We start from the raw sequence: 20,341 nt of genomic DNA, 5'->3' as shown, positions 1-20,341 counted from the left end.
TTGCTTGTAAACAAATTATTTTCATGTTCAAATTGTAACTAGGCTAGACAATTACTACATTTTTGTGGACTACTACAAAAGCTTTAAGGTATGTCCAAGGGGCCCTATCCCCTTAGTGGGATTTATAGACCTAAGTATGGCGAGGAAAGCATAGGTTTTACCCATCGTTGCACTTGCTATAAGCCGGGTTCGATCTTCCTCCCTATCCATTCATCATCGAGGTGTAGAGCTGTTATAAGATTTTACCCAGGCAATTGACTAGAGTATCCTAGTGGATACTCATTAGATTTATCATCCTCTATTCTAAGGTATGTTCTACTCTCAATGAGTACTTATCCACCTACAGATCATCAAATCGTCACTTGGGGCTTACTAGCAATTTTTTTTTAAATAACATCTTAGTGACTTAAATAAATCTTGTGAATAATTCAATGACTTAAATAAAAATTTTCTAATAGTTCAGTTATCAAATTGTAACTTTTTAATTAAGTAATTAAAACGAAAATTTACTCATAATTTAGTGACTAATGATGTAATTTACCCTAACTTTCTTTTGTAATGATGTGGTGTTTTGTGTTTTGTTTTAATATTTTTGTGTCTGACCGATTTGGTGATTTAGCATTGAGCATTTTATTCTTTTCTTCTTCTTCTTCTTTTTTTCCTTTTCTTTTATAAGCTTTTTCCTATCATGTTTTGAGTTTATTTTAATCATTTTTGTATCCTTCCGATGTGGGGTATGGTGTTTAGGATTGTTTTATGGCTTGTCCTTTGCATTTTTTGGGTTACAACAATTTGAGTTTTAATATTCAAAATATTAGGGTTTTAGAATTTATTAATTTATAGTGGAGATGCTCAAATTGGGTTTAAATAATTAAATAAAAACTATTTTCTTTCGAATGTGCTCCAATGATTAAACTTTTAAATTGGTTAAAAAAGTTTTATGTACTCAAATAATGATTAAAATTTTAATTTGACAAACAAGGACGAAACGATTTTAAGTGTATTTAAGTAAAAGCTTTTCAAATCAATTTCAAGTTATATTTTTATTTTTAAAAATAATATTAGCCTGTATTTTATTCTAAATATAAATCATTTTAGTAAATATTAAAATTTTTATCACTCCGGTAAATCTCCTTTTAATTATTTTAGTGAGAAGAATGCATTTCTATTTGTAACTAAAAGGATAATTATCATCAAAGTCCAATCATTCGGTTCATAACATTACGTAAAATAAAAGTAATGATTTTTTAGTCTTTCAATTTTACAAAAAATTATTTTAGTTATTTATATCAAAATAGATAGATTTATAATGTGAATGATACATTAGCATTTAATTAATTTTTAAAATTTAAAAATATATTTGTAATTTTTATAATTTTTACATAATTTTAATGATTTTTATTTTTGAAAATAGTTTTATTATTTTTAAATTTTTAAAATTATTTAAATGTTGACGAGTCACCCATTTAGCAATCCATGTGTATTCAACGTCAGCAAAGTTTAAAAAAGTTAATTTATTCGTTTATTTTGGGGTGATTTAACAAAACACACAAGTTTAAGAGCTAAAAAAGTATAAATAAATAAATGACTAAAATAACTTTTTCATAAATTTGGAATATCAAATAAGTCATTATGCCAAAAATAAATACTCCCATTAATTATTTAACCTAACCAGACACATCGAATCGCCATGAAAGTTAATCCAAATTCCAAACCTAATAACAATAATAATATTGTACTAATTAAATTCATCATTTATAGAATTCCATGACAGCAACCACATTGAAAACAAGGCACTTGAGTTGAAAGCTTGAAAACCCAGCATCCATGGCCATGGACTTTAACTGCTTTTCAGTCCTTTGCTTTCCACCAAATTGCGTAGCCATATAGAGATCCAATTGAGAAATAAACTTGGCTGCATTACTTGCCTCTGCTTCCTCAACCATAATGAAACTTATTACTATCACTTTCCCTTTCTCTTCTAATGCTTCGTAGCAGTTTTTTAGGAGTTTTAAGCAATGCTCATCATCCCAATTGTGAAGAACTTCCTACAAAGCACAAACAAATTAAAATAGATACAATCGTAAAGTTTTGAATCCATCTAACTCCTATATAACCATGCATATCTACCTTCATCATTATGGTATCTGCTTTGGGAACAGTTGAGAACATATCTCCTCCTACATGCTCAATGCCTGCATGATACTAAAGACCAACTTACGAGCCAACTTAAATCAACTCACATGAGTTTAAAGTAGGGTTATATAATTACCAGGGAAAGATGGGGCTTGTTGTACAACATGAGGCAAGTCATAGTTAATGCCTTTAATGGAAGGGTATTTGGAGATGATCATGTTGAGAGTAACCCCATATCCACCCCCAACGTCTACCAAAGTAGTTACCCCTTGGAATCCATTGTATCTCTCAAGTATTTTCTTCACTATTACCTTCGAAAGATTTGTCATTGCGGTGTCAAATCTCTTCGCATTTTCTGGATTTAAGCTCTTATATTGATATGCTGGCATACCATGCACTTTCTCAAAGAGATTTCCACCTTCAAGGACCAGATCTTTGAACCGTAACCTATATATAAAATAAAGGATTCAAGTATGCATGTGGAAGTTCAATAATTATTTTTAATAATTCAATATTTTATTTGCAACTAGACGATTGTACAATTTGTCCATATTTTGACTCAAATCTTGTAATTATTTTTCTTACATCTTTAAGAGAATTTTGAACCACAGTTGCCTTGATTTGATTATGTTGAACTTCTGTCAAGTGAGGACATTATTTGAGGAGTAAAAGGTATATTTAAAGAGATATGATTTCTTTAGAAATTTTAGTGTTGAAGATATTTTATGCCTTTCAGAGACCAATTCAGGTGTAATGTTAGTGGCATAATTTTATCATACTGGTTGGAAGATTATGAATATTGGAGAATTGTTGTTGGTATTGATTACTTATTTGTTCATTAATTAGAAGAATTTGTTTAAGGAAATTTGCTTGTAAACAAACTATTTTCATGTTCAAATTGTAACTAAGCTTTTAAGGTTGATATTAGTTGAGTTTAACATAAATTATAACTTGTATTATTGATTCATAATAAATTACTTTTAGGCAAATCTTACAAACATAAGAAATGTTCCAAATTACATAAATAATTTTTATGTGTATTGTTGTCATAGTTGTTGTTTTAGTTACAACTTAACATACAATTAAGAAGCATACATGAACATAACTAATATAATTATACTTTATCAAACATGTAAATTTTCAAATAGGAGATCTAGGAAAGTATAAATTGAGTTTGGTTTTAAATAATCTTTTATATGCATATTATAATTTGTATTTTTTATATTATAATTAAATTTTAGATATCAGAATTCAACCAAATTAAAATCAAATAATTATGAAAGAGAGTATTAGAACTCAACGTACCAGACTTCAGTATCGGCCCTGTCGCTAGTAAAAACAGCCAAAGATCCATTATGTTCGTCATGAACAAAAGCTTTACCAGCCAAAGTAACCCCATACACTCTTTCACCATCTTCTCCATTACCCGCACCGGCATCGAGCTTTCGCGAAACGCAAGTAACTAAACCATGGCAAGCGAGGAGCCGAAGCATGCGATCGAGAAGGGAAGGCGCGTCAGGATTCTTCGCGCGAATCTCCGACGCGATCTGGTTCGAAGAAAGCTTCACATCAGGACCTGCCTTCGTTAATATATCGAAGACACCGAGCTGAACTGCGGCATCCAAAACATAAGAAAACATGTGGGAGCTTCGTAAATACCAAGCATAACCGAATGCTTCTTCTTCTTCGGACATGGCGTACGAGGAACTCAGCTGATTCTCGAGTGAATTCATTTCTTCTTCTTTTGGTTGATACTGGAAGAAGCTCTTTTACCCTAATCTATATTATAGTTTGTTGATGTGATCAAATAGGACAAAGTTAATGAACGTGACACAAGAAGGCATCGTACCACTAATTCAAAATGCTAACGGTACTTTGGATAAAATATTGATTTAGGGGGGAAATGGTTGAATTTATCCTAATTTCATCCCCTTTTCTTTTTCCTTTTTCCTCTTAATTTTGAGTTTATTTTAATCAATTTTGTATCCTTCCCATGTGGGGTGTGGTGTTTAGGATTGTTTTATGGCTTGTCCTTTGCATTTTTGGGTTTCCACAATTGTGTTTTAATATTTAAAAATATTAGGGTTTTCAGAAGTTATTAATTTATAGTGGAGATGCTCAACTTGGGTTTAAACAATTAAATAAATCGAATGATTAAATTTTTTAAATTGGTTAAATAAGGATTAATGCTTGAAATTTATTCAAACCCATTTTTTCAGATCTCATATTTAGTCTAATCCTTCTCAATTTTTAAATAAACCTTCAAACTTGGGTGAATAACCCAACCTACGAATAGTTTTAGTTCTCGCACCAATCCTTTATTTTTTTCATGAAAGTAAACATGTTGAAATAAGCTTTTAAATAGGCTACTTCAAGCAGATAAAATGTTAATATATTTGAATGTTAAACGATATACCATTATCCCTATCTTGATCTTAACAAGAGGCATACTTGAAATAGAACTTTTCAAGGTTTACAATTATAGCTCATATTCTAGTCTGTTTAAAGTAAGATGAGTTGGCAGGGTACACGCCTAAAATAAAAAACTTTTCATTTAAGTCTCTTCAAAATTTAAAAATTTTAAATTAGTAAAGGTAAAATTATAATTTGGTCCTCCTTAAAATGATAAAAATTAATTTAATCTTTTAAAATTATAAATACATAGATATTAAAATGGTGAAGTTGCATTTTTATTATTATAAAAATATATAATTTAATTTTGACCCCTTAAAAATATTTTCTAGCTTCGTCCCTGGTTACTTCTGAATGTAGTCAAAACAATTGTCTCAAATTTATCTTCATCTTAAAGTCCCATGCTTAGATTAGGACTCTTCAAAGGTGTTGATTTCTTCTTTTTAAGAACAAATAAAAATTTATATTATTTATAACACTCCTCCTTACACATCCATAATCACATTATATGTTTTGTTAAAATCTTATTAAAAATCTAATGAGATAAAAATTTAGTAGATGAAAAAAGTACACAATATTAACATTGTTGTCTCGTTAACGAAAAGACTAAGAAGATAAAACATTGGCTAAGACAAAAGAGTATCTTTTAAAAGAATAAGAGTTAAATTTAACTAAAACAAATATAAGTGCTAAGTTGATTAAAGATTTACACGTTGAAAGCTAAATTTATTATTATATCTATTATTTATAATAGGGTTAAATTTATATATATACAAATCCACTATTGTAACCATTAAATTTTGATTTGGAACGATGTTTATCCTTTAAAAGTACTAAATAAATTTAATAAAATTTAAAAATAAATATTTACATTTAAAAACATACAATTTTCAAATTATAATTTTTAAAATATAAAAAATCATATTTTTAAAAATAAAATTATAAAATATAAACAATTTAAAATTCAAAATTAAAATTTTTTAAATATATAAAAACATTCCAAAATTTCGAAATGACAAACCATTAAGAACCCAAATCGACATGTCGGCTGCCAATTAGGATTATAAAGATTTTATGTCTCTTTCTAATATAATCATTGCCTTGTAGTCACCCCAAATGTCAACTACCATGTCGATTTAAGATTTCTATACACAGTCTATATTATTCTGATAATTAAAAATTGTTCATATTATTTTGATAAATTTTGTTTTCCATATTATTTCGAAAAAAAAAACCTAATAATTAACTAATAAAAGTTCAAAAAAAACTTAATAAAAGGTAAAAATAAAATTTTCATCAAACCTTAGTAAAGTGCCACAGGAAAGTTTCATCAAAGCTTAGTAGAATGAGTGGTTATTTTCCAAACCAAATGAGCAGGTGGATTTTTCTTTTCAAACCTTCGTACAGTAAGTGGGTTAAATTTTCCAAACCTTTTCTTTTTTCTGTTTAAATCAACTATCTATCAGTTCATTAAAGTTCTGTTCTTTTATATCTTCAAACCCAGACTAACTACCGAGTTGAATCAGCCAATCCAGTCCAATTCTCTATCACTCAGCCTTACGGCTATATATGTTTAATCAGTGAACATCTGAAATCTGTACATTTAACCTCCATGAATCATTGAAACAAGGTTTTTTTAATGTGTCATCATCCATAAATATCCCCACACTATTGTCAATTATATACTGAAAAAGCTTTGAAATTTCAATCCAGTCTGGTCATTTCCACCACCAAAACTGCCTAAACAAATACGTTTTCCTCATCCGAACATTGTAAGTCATGAATGCTCTCGCTTTGATAGGGTCAGCGTTCAAATACTCGAATGCATACATCTGTTTAGCTTCTTCCAGACCATCGATCTCCATAACAGCGTCTAGCAATTCTGTGGCATTGACTGTAGTTTTACTCTGCTCGATTGCATCGGCCAACCGCCGAATGCTGGATGCCACTGCCAGCATTGCCTCTTGAAGAGAATCCGAGGCACGCGGCCGCTTTGGAAGTTGTCTGAGAGGCTCCATTGGAGGAGGTTCTTGACTAACATCTTGCATATACTCCGGTGGCCCAGTATACGACTGTGTTCCATCGGTATCACTTAGGCCATCTGAACTCGGTGATACAAAAGAAGCAGAATCTTCTTCGAAATTCTTATAAGCAACCGGATGACTTCCATCCTTCATCTTTGCCCAACGACTAGGTGCTTGGTAATTTCCGCAAACAATCTTTAGTTCATCATACATCTCGATTGGTTTTCTTCGGAACCCTTTTGCATCAGGATGTGCCTGCTCAATGATGTTACATTTCAAGTAATCTTAAAAAGTATGTATTGGAACAAGAAAGCAAAACAATGGGAAGAATGCAGTACACACTGACCGCAACATAGCTTTTCCAAAGATCTTCACTGTCACATTCAATCATCTTCGTATTCGGATTCCACCGAAATCCTTCTTCACTTAGCATATCCCTCATTACTTTGTATCTTTTCTTAATTGTCTTAAGGCGGTTAACAACTTTTTGATTGTTCAAGTTCAGATCAAAACGAGAATTCACGGCAATACAAGCGGCAGTATAAGCATTCTCGTTGAAACATTTGTCGATTTTATTCCCGTTTTTAGCCTGAATGGCCAGAGCTTCAATGAGACACTTGTCCATTGCAACCGACCAAACTACATTTCTTCCTTTATGCTTCATCTCTCCCCTTCTAGGCGCCTGCATGTCGTGGTGCTCCATTCCTAATCCAGGATAAACAACAGAATGGCATTGTCATGTTATGGTGCAATGCTCAACAGATATTAAATATGGGTAAAATTGAGGACCAACTTGGTGCCTCGATCATCTAAACAAATAAGAAAAAGCAAAGATCATTCAAACACTTCTCAAATCGAGTTAGAGAATAAGATATAAATTGTTTTGTTTCGCCGTGTTAAGAGACAATAGAGGGCACAACAAAGGTCAAGAGGAGTGAAGCCCCAGAAAAGAAATTCAACCCTAATTCAATTAAAGAAAGAACTAAGAAGACAAGCAGGAAATCTATAAACCATGCATCATGCAGCTTAGGTCAGTCAGGCATAAGAAGGCCAAGCATGACGGTGGCTCAGATCAAATGATAAGGATGACGAGTGTCAAGCGTCACAAATTGGGTGATTAAAGAATTAGAAATCACAAGCAAACAGAGGCTTGTCCCCCAATCACGGATACGAAGACTGGCATTAACCATTTAGTAAATGAACCCTTAAGATCTAGTAATCTTACAAGATAACAGATTCATTCTTGTGATCATTAAAACGAAACAATAAAAGATAAGAGAAAACCTATACAATCATACTTCTTAAAAGAGATAAGATGTGGTTGAAATTTCACCATTCGGAAAAAATAAACGGAAAGACCATAACATTTCATATAGATGAAACTCAAATCAACCACTTAACCGTCCCTCTTTGATTACTATGTTCATGGTGGTATAAGGCAAGGATTCTACAAGTTTGAGGGTTCACAGTGGATGATGAAAAGAGTTAGAACAAGCTGAAGGGAGCTCCTAACCAACCGTGCCCTGCCCAACCTCTGAAAATACACACAAGTACAATCCAAAACTGCTGGCAATAATATTCCCCAACAAAACAGTGAATATAATCAAGGGAGAAAGCCACAGTTAGTCCCTAATTTGACAAATTTTCTCAACTTAGTCCCTAAACTTTTTCTTGGTCCACATTAGTCTTGGAACTTGGAAACTTTTCCCAATTTTGGTCCATGTGATGACATGACACTCCGATATTATGCCATGTCATCACATAAAAATTTATATTTTTTTCTAAAATTTTAGGTGATGGCATGCACAATCTTAAAGTGCCACATCATCTCAATGACCAAATTGGGGAAAAAATTACTAAGTTCAGGGACCAAGTAGGAAAAAGTTTCCAATTTTAGGGATTAAATGTTGAATTATCTCTATAATCAACTATACCACTCATCAAAACTACAGAAACACTTTTAACACTATAGTAATTACATCTTCCAAGGGACTAGATCTTTTCCTTTCTTACAAATAGAAATCAGCAACCTCATGTTATAAGAACATAGACCTAAAAGAAACAGAGACATTCCAGATTACAGAAGCACTCGAACAAAACGTGATAAATTGTTTTAAGTTTAACCATTATGTCAGGTTATATATGAAAAAAAGCTGCACAAGGCAAATTCTTGGACTATATCAGCAATTAGGCTCCAAATACAATACCTTCTTGGAACATATATGAGAACCTAATTACACCAAAACATACTTCCTAAAGATTCAGAAATTCAAATAAAAACAAACGCATATACACAATACATAACACTCAATCCAGCGCTGAACAGGTTTGGGAAGAGCACTGCCTAAACCATGTTTGATGCAAGAAGCATTCCATAGATGGCCAAGGATTTCGATTGGTGTCGTTAATCACAACCAGCTCACTGCATTCATATCATACTGGAAACTGAAAGAAAATATGGAGGGATAGAGAAATAGGGAAGAAGACAACTAACTAGAAGTAAGAACTTGAGTAACTTGAGAACACTTTGAAACCAATGCTCAATCATACTATGAAAGCAATGCCATGGATGTTAGCCAACACCAAATTTGCAGAAAACAAGGACTGAGTTGAAGAACAATCAAGTATAAGATTCATGAGGACGAAAATTAAATCAACTTGACTACAATCTCTAGAAAAACTAAGTTTATAAATCCCAATGCTCAGCAGTATTAGAACTTTGTTAACTAGCTAAAGCTAACAACCCATCCAAATATCTAAGTTCTCGACATGCATTCACCGGTTCGACCCGGACCCCAATAAAATCAGCATGGCCAAACCACAACCTATAACCAAGCTTAGCACCTAACTTTCACACAAGTGCAAGCATTTAAAAATCAACAATTTGGCATTGATTTTCAGCGAATTAATTTCTAAATTACTCTAAAAGAGTCTACACTGAGACTAACCCAAACATCAGCTTCTTTACTAATATTGATCAAATAAAACAAACCCATTTCTCATCCCATTAAAATTAAACAACCAACAAGTTAAAAAAAAAACAAAAACAAAATAATCAACCAAAAACACCAAAGAAAAAGAAACTCGTATCATTCAATGGTTTACACTTGATATAAGCAATCAAATAAAAAAAATAAAAGAGATAACAAGAGAGAGGAAAAGAAAGAAACCAGTGAATTGTGATTCAAGAGTGAAAGTAACAATCTATCGCCGGTGAGGAGGCTGATCTGATCGGCGGGTGGGATGAAACACGGCGTCCTTAAGAAGATGCTGTAGGCGTTAAGTAAATGTGACGGTGCATTGGGGAAGCTTCATTTTTTTTGTTAGGGTTTTCTTTTTTAACTTTTTTGCTGTTGTTTTTCTTTTGATTCATTCTTTTTAATTTTTTTTCTCGAGGGAAAATAAAATTAAAATTAAAAAAGGGAATGGGGTCAAAAATTTTCTCGGGGTGTAGGCACTTTCTCGAAGACCAAACGCGTGTAGAGAAAAGTTCAGTAATTGGTAACATTTTTGCTAAAGTGAAACTGGAATTTCTCGGGAGACAGTGAAGCTCCTATCACAATCTTCCACGTCACTCCTAGAATTGGCAACAGACTGATAGAGTAACCTTCTTTCTTTCAAAATTACAATTTCTATTATTTTTTATTTTTCTATATGTTACCCAAAATTTTTTTTTTTCAACAATTTAATCCGTATCCAACCTGAAGTAGTCTTTTTGTTCGAAGGCAAATTTTACGCATAAGATAGGATAAAACCTTTCCAAGTTAAACGAGGCAAAATAACTTAACATAGTTTATTTTTATTGTTAAATGCGACTATTAGTCCCTACACTTTTATGAAAGTTGTGAATTTAATCTCTATACTTTAATTTGATATTTTAGTCTTTTACTTTTTCAAAATTTAAAATTTTAATACATACCAAATGATAATTGCTAAATTCATTAAGTGTTGCTATTTCTAAAATATGATGCGATAAGTGTAACACTATCAACTTGTTATTTTCGCATGTTACTCACTTGAATATCATTTGGATCAAGATAAAATTTCAAAATTCAAAAGTATAAAACTTAGAATAATCTAATTAAAAATATTGACTAAATCTGCAATTGTACGGATAGTATAATATTAGTAATTGAATTTAACTACAACCTTTTAAGGCAAGACTACATTTTCGAATCGAAAGTAGAAAACTAAAATTGACCGATTAAAAGAACACACGAGCTAAAATTAATCAAATTAATTTACAAAGATTAAATTCATAACTTTCAGAAAGTAGAAGAGTAAGAATAGAATTTAACCTTTCTTTGACCAACTTTTGTTTAATTGCTTTGTACGAAAAAGGTAAGATGTTGGATTAGAATTGTTTAACAGCCACTTTTTAATTCGTACCCAACCAATTTGTATTAATGTAAAATCACATCTTCCTTTTTTAATATAACGACACTTTTTACCATGAAAGTGGTTTGGAATTGGTCGCAATCATTGAATCAGCCTAGCAACATTTTTGTCTTTGCTCTGCAAGTTTTTACAAGCTTCTCAACTTTCACGTAAATACAGAAATATATGGATTCAAATGCGGTGAAGCGCATTATCCTTCTATTTATAAGTTGAGAAGAACCTATGAATAATTCTAAATATTATGTCAAAAAAAAACAAATATGATCAGAATATATAATAAAATTATTAAAAAATAAAAACCAAGCAACAAGCATTGATGTAATAGGGCGAATGCATCGATTAGTTAAGACATCAAATCAAATTAGGCAACAAAATATAATGAATTGCCATAATTCATAATAATCTATTCAAACTTGGCAATACAATATGGGTTTAAATAATCGTAACCAAATATTCATGCTTGCTACATCATTTAATTACCATGACATACATACTTCCCATTTTCAATTTTATAACTTCTTTTTATATCATGTAAATATTAAAAAATGTTAAATTATTTATATTTAAAAATTTCATAAATATATATAATTATTGAACTTAAATAGAAATTATGGGCACGTTTGGTTCGCTGTAATGGAATAGAGGTGTAATGGAATAGAGGCGTAATAGTAATTCAATTGTTTGGTTAATTGAAATGGAATAGAATTGTAATAGTATTTGTACAAGCCCATTTTTGACCCGAGGCCCAAAACCCAAAACCTACCCAATACCCAAACTTAATTACAAAGCCTAATTCAAATCAACCCAGACCAAAACCAGAAGCCCAACACCCCAGCCCAACAAACAAAGTCAAACTAGGATTTCAGAAAAGCTGAAACCCTAGCTCTTCTGACTTCTACCGCCGTCGCACACCTCCGTCACGTCACGTCTCCTCCGTATGCCAGTACCTGCAACAAACACCAACAAGCAACATCAAATAGGGATAGCAGAAAGAGATTTTTATTGGTATTATTATTTCGGCTATATAAGGCCAATTGAAAAATCTGTAAGAGGGGGATTTTTTATTGGAAAATAATAAAAGAAAATGATTCACAAAAAAAATAGCAAAGATTCAAAGGTTGCTTTCTTATTTTTGTTTTTTCTTTGTTTTTTTTTATTTTTTTCGAAATATTAAATAACAAAAGAAAAATGAAGTTTTTTTTACCTTTTCGATGTTGTCGGAGTGCTAGAGGGCGGAGGGTCGATCGAGCAAAAAAAGATTTTTGGACTCCCTCACCAGTGCAATGCAAGCATAGGCGCGCCGGCTGGAATCTGGCCGGTGCCCGAGAGGGGAGAGGAGTTGAGAGTGTTTTCTGATTTTTTTTTTTTGAATAAGGTAGAAAATGAATTTTTTTAAAAAAAATTTGGATTTATATAGGTGTATAAAACGACGCCGTTTTGGGACATAGTTCCAGGCGCCAAAACGACGCCGTTTAGGAGGACGACCCGCGTGTGACCCAACCCGCCCGAAGGATCCGCGTGTTTTTGACGGAATGGCTAATTACATCTTTAGCCCTTCCGCTTTTTAATGTTTTTTTAATTAAGTTTTTTTATTTTCTTAATTTTACCCTGTAAATTGTCGCGATTTCAATTTGGTCCTTTCTGGAACAACGTCGTTTTGGGGAAGAAGGAAAAATTGCCCCTCTTTTATTTTATTTGCGAATTTGCCCCCCCCCCAAAGTTTTGTTTTCAGTTCAAATTAGTCCCTTTTTTGTTATATTTTTACTATTAAATTAATTAATTTTAATAATGTTATCATTATTTTTTCTATTATAATTTTTAATGTTGTTATTATTATTATCATGTTTATTATTAGTTATTCATTTATACCTTTTTAATTTTAGATTTAGTTATATATATACATACATATCTTTGATTCATATATATATACATACGCCTACATTTTTTATACTTCATAATTTATATACATTATACGTACATTTTTATAATATATATATACATATACACATACATATTTTTATAACTTATTTATATATATATATGTACATATACATACTTCTATACTTTTTATACTTTATATATATACATATATATGCACGTATATATATTTTTATAACTTATTTATATATACATACAAACTCATATTTTTTTTCTTATATTTTATAATTTATATACATATCTATATATATATCTATATACATATTTTTATTTTCATGAATATATATACATACTTATATATATATTTTTTATAATTTTATATACATACATATATGTACATACTTATATATCTTTTATATTTTCATATTTTTATTCATTTTCTTTATTTATTTATTTATTTATTTACTTACTTTTTATTATTATTTTGAGAATGTTTTAATTTTATTTGTTTATTTACTTGTTATTTTATATGTAATCGGTTTGTCATTTTTTCTCTTTATTTTTGTTGTGGTTGCTCGTGTTATCTATGCTCACATCGTCAGTATTTATTATTGTCATTATTAATGCGAAATTTATTCATATATCAAATTTAACATTACATCATTTTTACTCAAATTCATAAAAAAAAGAAAATTTTGAAAATAAAGGCAATACTCGATATTTGAGATCTTCGAGAGGATTGAGCCCTAACGTATTGAGTTTTAATTTTCTTCGTTAAATCTAAATAATTGAGTATGCTCTTTAATAAAAAAAAACATAAATAAAAAGCTTATTATCGGGAATTCAATACGTTGTGTCCTAACGCATTAGATTTGACACGTTTTCTCGAGATGAGAATTTTTCTAAAAAAATAATAAAGACAATATTCAATGTTTAGAATTTTGAGAAATTATACCCTAACGTATTGGGCTGCGATTTTTTCATCTGACTTAAACAATTAAATATCCTTTTAAATTTTATTGCATGAATTTTTTGGACAATCTTATTTTTGAAGAGGTAAAATATCATGCTTTAACTCATTGGGTGTGACATTTTCTCTTCAAAATGAGAGGGTCTTAATATGTAATTTGATTTATACAAGTTTTTTTAAGGATCGTATTTTTAGAAACTCTTCAGAGTTTTCAATATTCGACACTAATTAATTAACTAGGTACCAATTTTTGAGCGTTACGAGGGTGCTAATCCTTCCTCGTACGTAATCGACTCTCGAACCTGTTTTTTTGAATTTTGCAGACCAAAAGCATTGTTTTAATAAATCTAAACTGTTTATTAAAAACAACAGTTTTTCGAAGTGACCCGATCACACCTCATCAAAAAAAATTGGTGGCGACTCCCATGTTCGTTTTTGTTTTCAAAATCCAAGTCGACCCCGTTTTATCAAAAAATGGTGTCAATAGTATTCTTGTGTTTGGTTGAATGGAATGAAGTTGTAATAGCATAAGGAAAAAACTAAAATGACTAAAATACCCTTAGCAAAAAAAATTTTAAGTAGATTATTGTTATTAAATTTTAATAAGATTATTAATATAAATAATTTAATTATATTTTAACATAATTATTATTAAATATAATTTAATAAAATATATAATTTAATAAAATTCTTAATATTAAATATTCTTATATGAATTTACTAAAATCATAATATATAATACTATAAAATATAATTTAAAATAATTATTATTAAATATAATTTAATAAAATTCTTAAAATTAAATATTCTTATATGAATTTACTAAAATCATAATATATAATACTATAAAATAGTTGTTATTAAATATAATTTAATAAAAATATATAATTTAATAAAATTAAATATTCTTATATGAATTTACTAAAATCATAATATATAATACTATAAAATATAATTTTAAAATTTATTATTAAATATAATTTAATAAAATTCAATATAATTATTCTTATATGAATTTACTAAAATCATAATATATAATACTATAAAATATAATTTAAATAATCTACTTTATTATTTTTAAGCGCAATACATATTTAATGTGCTAAAATATCATTAGTGAAACAAATAATTTAATTATTCTACAATAAAAAATATTAGTAGTAATAAATAACTTGAAATTATATTTTGCATAAACATAATATTCATATATTAACAAAAGGTTACATGAAATTCTATGTCATAATTCATATGTTATCAGTTCATTTTCATGAATCAAAAGTTAGAACATTTATGTCAAGCATCCCAAATATTACAAGCGAGAAAAAGTTCGAAAATATCATCAACAGAACCATGATTTTTAATGGTCATGAGAAATTTAAACATCATTTATTTCTTTATGTCATTAATTTTAATAGACACAAAGTGTTTACCTTTTGATTCATGATATTAAACTTAATTTTAATTTGTTTTTTTTAAGATAATTATGTTAGGTGTTTCAGAATCAAATGTTTCTTCCCAAACTTCTCGAGGAACCAAAAGAAAATGAGTTCCAGAAGAAGATGCAGCATTGGTTTCCTGTATGGTGGACTTGCACAATGTTGGAACCTTTAATGCTAATACAGGATTCCAAGCCGATTATTTAAACGAGTTGAAAAAAATGTTAGAAAATGCTTTACCCAATGCAATGTTAAAGGCTAGACCTAATATTGAATCGAGGATTATGTTACTAAAAAGGGATTGGTTAATCGTATATAACATGTTTAATGGCCAAAACAATAGTGATTTTGGTTGGGATGAGCATAGGCAACTCGTTGTTGCTGAAGATGCGGTTTGGAACTCTTATTTAAATGTAAGAATTATTTCAAGTCTTTATTATCTTATTTTTACCAAACTTATAACTAATATGATTTCCTCATTTTTATAGAGTCATAAAGAAGCCGGTCAATTCAGACATCGTAGTTTCCCTTACTACAATCAAACTGCCATTTACACAAGAGATCGAGCGACTGAAAAAGATGCTCAAACAGCCGCTGATGTTATTGAAGAAATAAATGTTCAGGATGTACCTACTACAAATATTAATGAAGAAAGAAACGAATTCTATGACTGCGAAGCTGATGTCTCTTTGGATGACATGGATGTTTCTACTACGGAACCACAACCATATAGAAACCAAGGAGTTCCACATCTTCAAAAAAGAAAAAAAAAATTTGATGCAAATGATCATATTTCTTAATTTCATGATCTGCCACTTTATTGGCGGAAAATATGCGGGCCATTGTCAAACAAATCAGTAGGAGTATTGCCTCCGATGTGGTAGTTCAACAAAAGTCAGAAGAATTTTAGATCATCCAAGAAAAAGCTACAAATTTATATCCAACCTTATGTGAAATAGAATGTTTAACTGTGGATGAGCGCTATCGAGCATTGAGCAAAATTCCAGATCATCCAACTCAAATGCTCGTTTTCTTTAGTTTACCTTCTGATGTGCGGTTGGAATGGGTCAGAAAATTTCTTGTTGACCATTAAAAATCATGGTTCTGTTGATAATATTTTCGTAACTTTTTCTGTTTGTAATATTTGGGATGGTATGTCATTACAATGTTCTAACTTTTTGATGTTGAAAAACTGTATAACATATGGATTCTAACATAGAATTTCATGTAACCTTTTGTTAATATATGAATATTATGTTTATGCAAAATATAATTCTCAAGTTATTTATTACTACTAATATTTTTTATTGTAGAATAATTAAATTATTTGTTTCACTAATGATATTTTAACACATTAAATATGTATTGCAGCTTTAAAAATAATAAAGTAGATTATTTTAAATTATATTTTATAGTATTATATATTATGATTTTAGTAAATTCATATAAGAATAATTATATTGAATTTTATTAAATTATATTTAATAATAATTTTTAAAATTATATTTTATAGTATTATATATTATGATTTTAGTAAATTCATATAAGAATATTTAATATTAAGAATTTTATTAAATTATATATTTTATTAAATTATATTTAATAACAATTATTTTTAGTATTATATATTATGATTTTGTAAATTCATATAAAATATTTAATTTTAAGAATTTTATTAAATTATATATTTTATTAAATTATATTTAATAATAATTATTTTAAATTATATTTTATAGTATTATATATTATGATTTTAATAAATTCATATAAAAATATTTAATATTAAGAATTTTATTAAATTATATATTCTTATTAAATTACATTTAATAATAATTATGTTAAAATATGATTAAATTATTTATTATTTATATTAATAATCTTATTAAAATTTAATAACAATAATCATCTACCTAAAAAATTTTTGCTAAGGGTATTTTAGTCATTTTAATTTTTTTCCTTATGCTATTACAACTTCATTCCATTCAACCAAACACAAGAATACTATTACAATTCTATTCCATTCCATTCAACCAAACAATTAAATTATTATTACGCCTCTATTCTATTATACCTCTATTCCATTACAGCGAACTAAACGTGCCCTAAGCCATCAAAATCCTAAAGCCTCAACCTTTATAGGTAAAATAACACGTGTACATAAATAAATGGGTCTAAATGGATTTAGATAAACTATTTACAAATATCAACAATAAAATTTGTCTTATATTTCAAGTCGGGCTAGGAATGCCAAACATGGGCCTAGAATGAACCTAGCCCATGCAAGTAGGACTCAATCTCTCTGCTCTAAGTACCTAATTTTTAGGGTGGCATTAGAATATTACTCCCATTGGAAGAAGAATCATATAAATACCATGACTACAAGCACTGAATTAAGGACAAATGCATTACTGCAGATTTCATGTTACCTTGAAGGGTTTTTCTACTTTGCATGTTGCTTCGATCAGTAGGTGCAATTTCCCCCTGCTCAAAGTGCAATGTTAGTATACCCCATCCTCATTAAAAGAAAAAAAAGATAACAAAGTCTCAAGGCAATATCTAATAAACCTCACTGCAATTGGGTGATAAAGAGTTTAGCTCCCACGAACATAAGTAACACAGCATGAACTTGATGCATTGAAGTAAAAAGCTGATAAGTTAAACAACCAGTGATACAACAAAATAAGGGATCATTCATTTACATAGAAAGCATGTCAAAAGATAAGATAACATAAGAATACAAAAAGTAAATGCTTCTTTTAGCATTCTTCAACGTCTGCTTCTATTCCAGTTTTCCTCACCAATGCAAGTCTACTAAAGAGCCCAAATTCATTATGAGAATGGGAGAAGGCTGCACATTATTCACATCATAATAATAAATTTTCCCATATGAATAGGATAAAAGGAAACATATATTCAATTAGGTAGACAAAAAAAAATGCAGCTATATCAGAAAACATGATCCACTTATAGACAAATCACAAAAACAAATCAATAACCAGTCATGGGGCGTAATTTGAATGCGGTGCTCGTGCAGCCATACTAGCAACCTGAGCCTGCATTTGAGCTGCCCTAACTTTGGCAGCAGTAGCCTTATGAAAGAACTGCTCCCTTGACAACAACCTCACATTCCTCAAATACTGATCAAATGGCACCGCCCCTTCTTGCAGGGCTTTATCCAACGAATAAACGACGTCCTCGATGGCTAAATCTGCAGCCGTGCAATCCAACATTTGCTTGGATAGCACATCGGCACAATGAAACACCTCGTCGACGTCGACATTGTCATTGTTATTCCCCAAGTTCTTAATTTTCCCTTCGTTCTCTCTAACCCAACCAGCCAACACATCGGTGCTCATCAAAACAACCTGCAATTGCTGTTCCAAAGCTTCCTTTTCATCTTGCATTTCTTTCAACCCTTTGTTGACCTCTTCCTCTCGCTTTCTCAACACTCCTTGAGCTGAAAACAACCCTTCCATTTCAGCTTCCCTTTCTTTTCTCATCTTAATTATATCTCCATGAACCATCTCCACCAACTTATTCACCGCATTCCTCCTGTAAACCTCCGCAGCATCCTCCGTCTGAGACGGCTGTGCCCTGCCATAAGGCGAAGGAGGATAACCCGCGGCAGCAACCCTCGGTGGCGGTGGCTGCTGCTGTTGCCCGTAATTAGGCGGGTTAGGGTTAGGATTGGAGCGACGTTGGGAATAAAGCGGGGGATCATGGGAAAAAGCAGAGCCTAAATTAACGACCAAATCAACAAGATTAGAGCTTGGGTAAATCCAATTCTGCAAATAAGGGATCGAAACTAACCCCGAGGGAGAAACGTGGGGATGGGGGCGTTTGATGATCATGTCGCGCGTGGGATTCACGTAGACAACGGGAGGGTAACGAGGGTAAGATTCAATGAGCCAGATTATGATGGGGATGTTGTAAGTGACGCCTTGGTAAGGCATGGGGATGGTGCCGTCGGCTTGGAGGAGGTTGACGGAGCGGCCATCGTTGTGGGTAAAAGTGGCGGTTTTGGGTTGGAGGGAAGGGTAGCGGGAGGTGAGGGAAAGGAGGTGTTGGCGGATCAACCATTTGGAGTCTTCGGTGTAAGGGAGGGAAGAAGGGCCGCGTTGGGAGAGGACGGAGGAGAGAAACTGTTGGATTTGTTGGGAGTCAAGCGACGGCGTAGACGGCGGTGGGACCATTGGGACGGCGGAGGATATTGAAAGAGAGGAAAATGAGAGAGATGAGATCAGTGTTTTCGGAATTTACTTAGCGGAGGCGTTTTTGCACTTAAGGTAAAGCGGGGGGGACCCTTGATGGAACCTTCCTTTTCCTTCTTTCTAGGACTCATTTTTTTATTATTTTCCTTTTCTTAAAGACTATTTTTCATCCAATATTTGTAATAAAAACAACCTACCAAAAGTATGATTTTTCCCATTCACTTTTTAGTTTCATTTCCCCGTAAAATTAAAAAAATAAATATTTAGATAACACAAAGTTATGCTTTAAGAACATTTAAAAAATAATTACTTATTTTAATGCTTATAATTTTTTTTTTTGAAATTTCCAGCTCCTCCTCTTAATAATATCAATGTACGTTTATGATTGAATTTAAAAATTGTAAGTTTTTGACAGGCGAATAAATGACACTTGATAGATTATGAATCTAGTTCTCTCTTCGTATGCTTACTATATTTGCATATTTTGTACACAAATTTGAGATGCCAAGTAGAAGAGAGAAACTAGGCTCATAATCCAACAAAGTCTCATAAGAGAATTCACAATCAATAAGATTTATTGAATTAGCACAGATATAAAATACGATTATTAGAAAGAATAAGTAGGAATTTCAAACACAAATCATGAAACAAATATAAAAGATACCCAAAAACTAATTAACGAAAATATAAGATCCATCTTTAGAAAAGGTTAAAGAAAAAGGAAAGAAAGTAAATGATTGTAATTAATGCATAGGAAGGAGGTGCAAAGCTTGTATATTTATAAGCTTGCCAAAGTCAATACATTATTTATTGATTGATTGTAGACTTAGGTTGTAAAGTATGAACATGGAAAAAGTGCAGCATCTAGAAAGGATT

The 20,341-nt window shown here is 30.7% G+C and overlaps 3 protein-coding genes across 3 annotated transcripts; all 3 read right to left on the bottom strand.

Moving 5' to 3' along the window:
• Positions 1-1,585: 1,585 nt before the first annotated feature.
• Positions 1,586-3,952, bottom strand: LOC105777756 (caffeic acid 3-O-methyltransferase). The gene is made up of 4 exons (XM_052621869.1): positions 3,442-3,952; positions 2,273-2,583; positions 2,131-2,195; positions 1,586-2,048 (listed from the first exon to the last, which is right to left on the bottom strand). Exons 1-4 carry the CDS (start codon positions 3,867-3,869, stop codon positions 1,752-1,754), a joined length of 1,101 nt encoding a protein of 366 aa, XP_052477829.1. The 5' UTR covers positions 3,870-3,952; the 3' UTR covers positions 1,586-1,751.
• A 2,166-nt stretch (positions 3,953-6,118) lies between these two features.
• On the bottom strand, positions 6,119-10,052 carry LOC105777757 (uncharacterized). Its single transcript, XM_012601198.2, has 3 exons — positions 9,743-10,052; positions 6,919-7,277; positions 6,119-6,827 (listed from the first exon to the last, which is right to left on the bottom strand). Exons 2-3 carry the CDS (start codon positions 7,273-7,275, stop codon positions 6,267-6,269), a joined length of 918 nt encoding a protein of 305 aa, XP_012456652.1. The 5' UTR covers positions 7,276-7,277; positions 9,743-10,052; the 3' UTR covers positions 6,119-6,266.
• A 7,809-nt stretch (positions 10,053-17,861) lies between these two features.
• LOC105777019 (protein ELC-like) lies at positions 17,862-19,565 on the bottom strand. The gene has a single exon (XM_012600063.2). The coding sequence runs from the start codon at positions 19,445-19,447 to the stop codon at positions 18,254-18,256; it is 1,194 nt and encodes a 397-aa protein (XP_012455517.1). The 5' UTR covers positions 19,448-19,565; the 3' UTR covers positions 17,862-18,253.
• Between the last annotated feature and the right edge of the window lie 776 nt (positions 19,566-20,341).

This window comes from Gossypium raimondii, chromosome 10, assembly GCF_025698545.1.
Source record: "Gossypium raimondii isolate GPD5lz chromosome 10, ASM2569854v1, whole genome shotgun sequence".
Lineage (NCBI taxonomy): Eukaryota > Viridiplantae > Streptophyta > Magnoliopsida > Malvales > Malvaceae > Gossypium > Gossypium raimondii.
The sequence above is the reverse complement of the archived record's forward strand: the minus strand, read 5'-3'. Positions and strand labels throughout refer to the sequence as shown.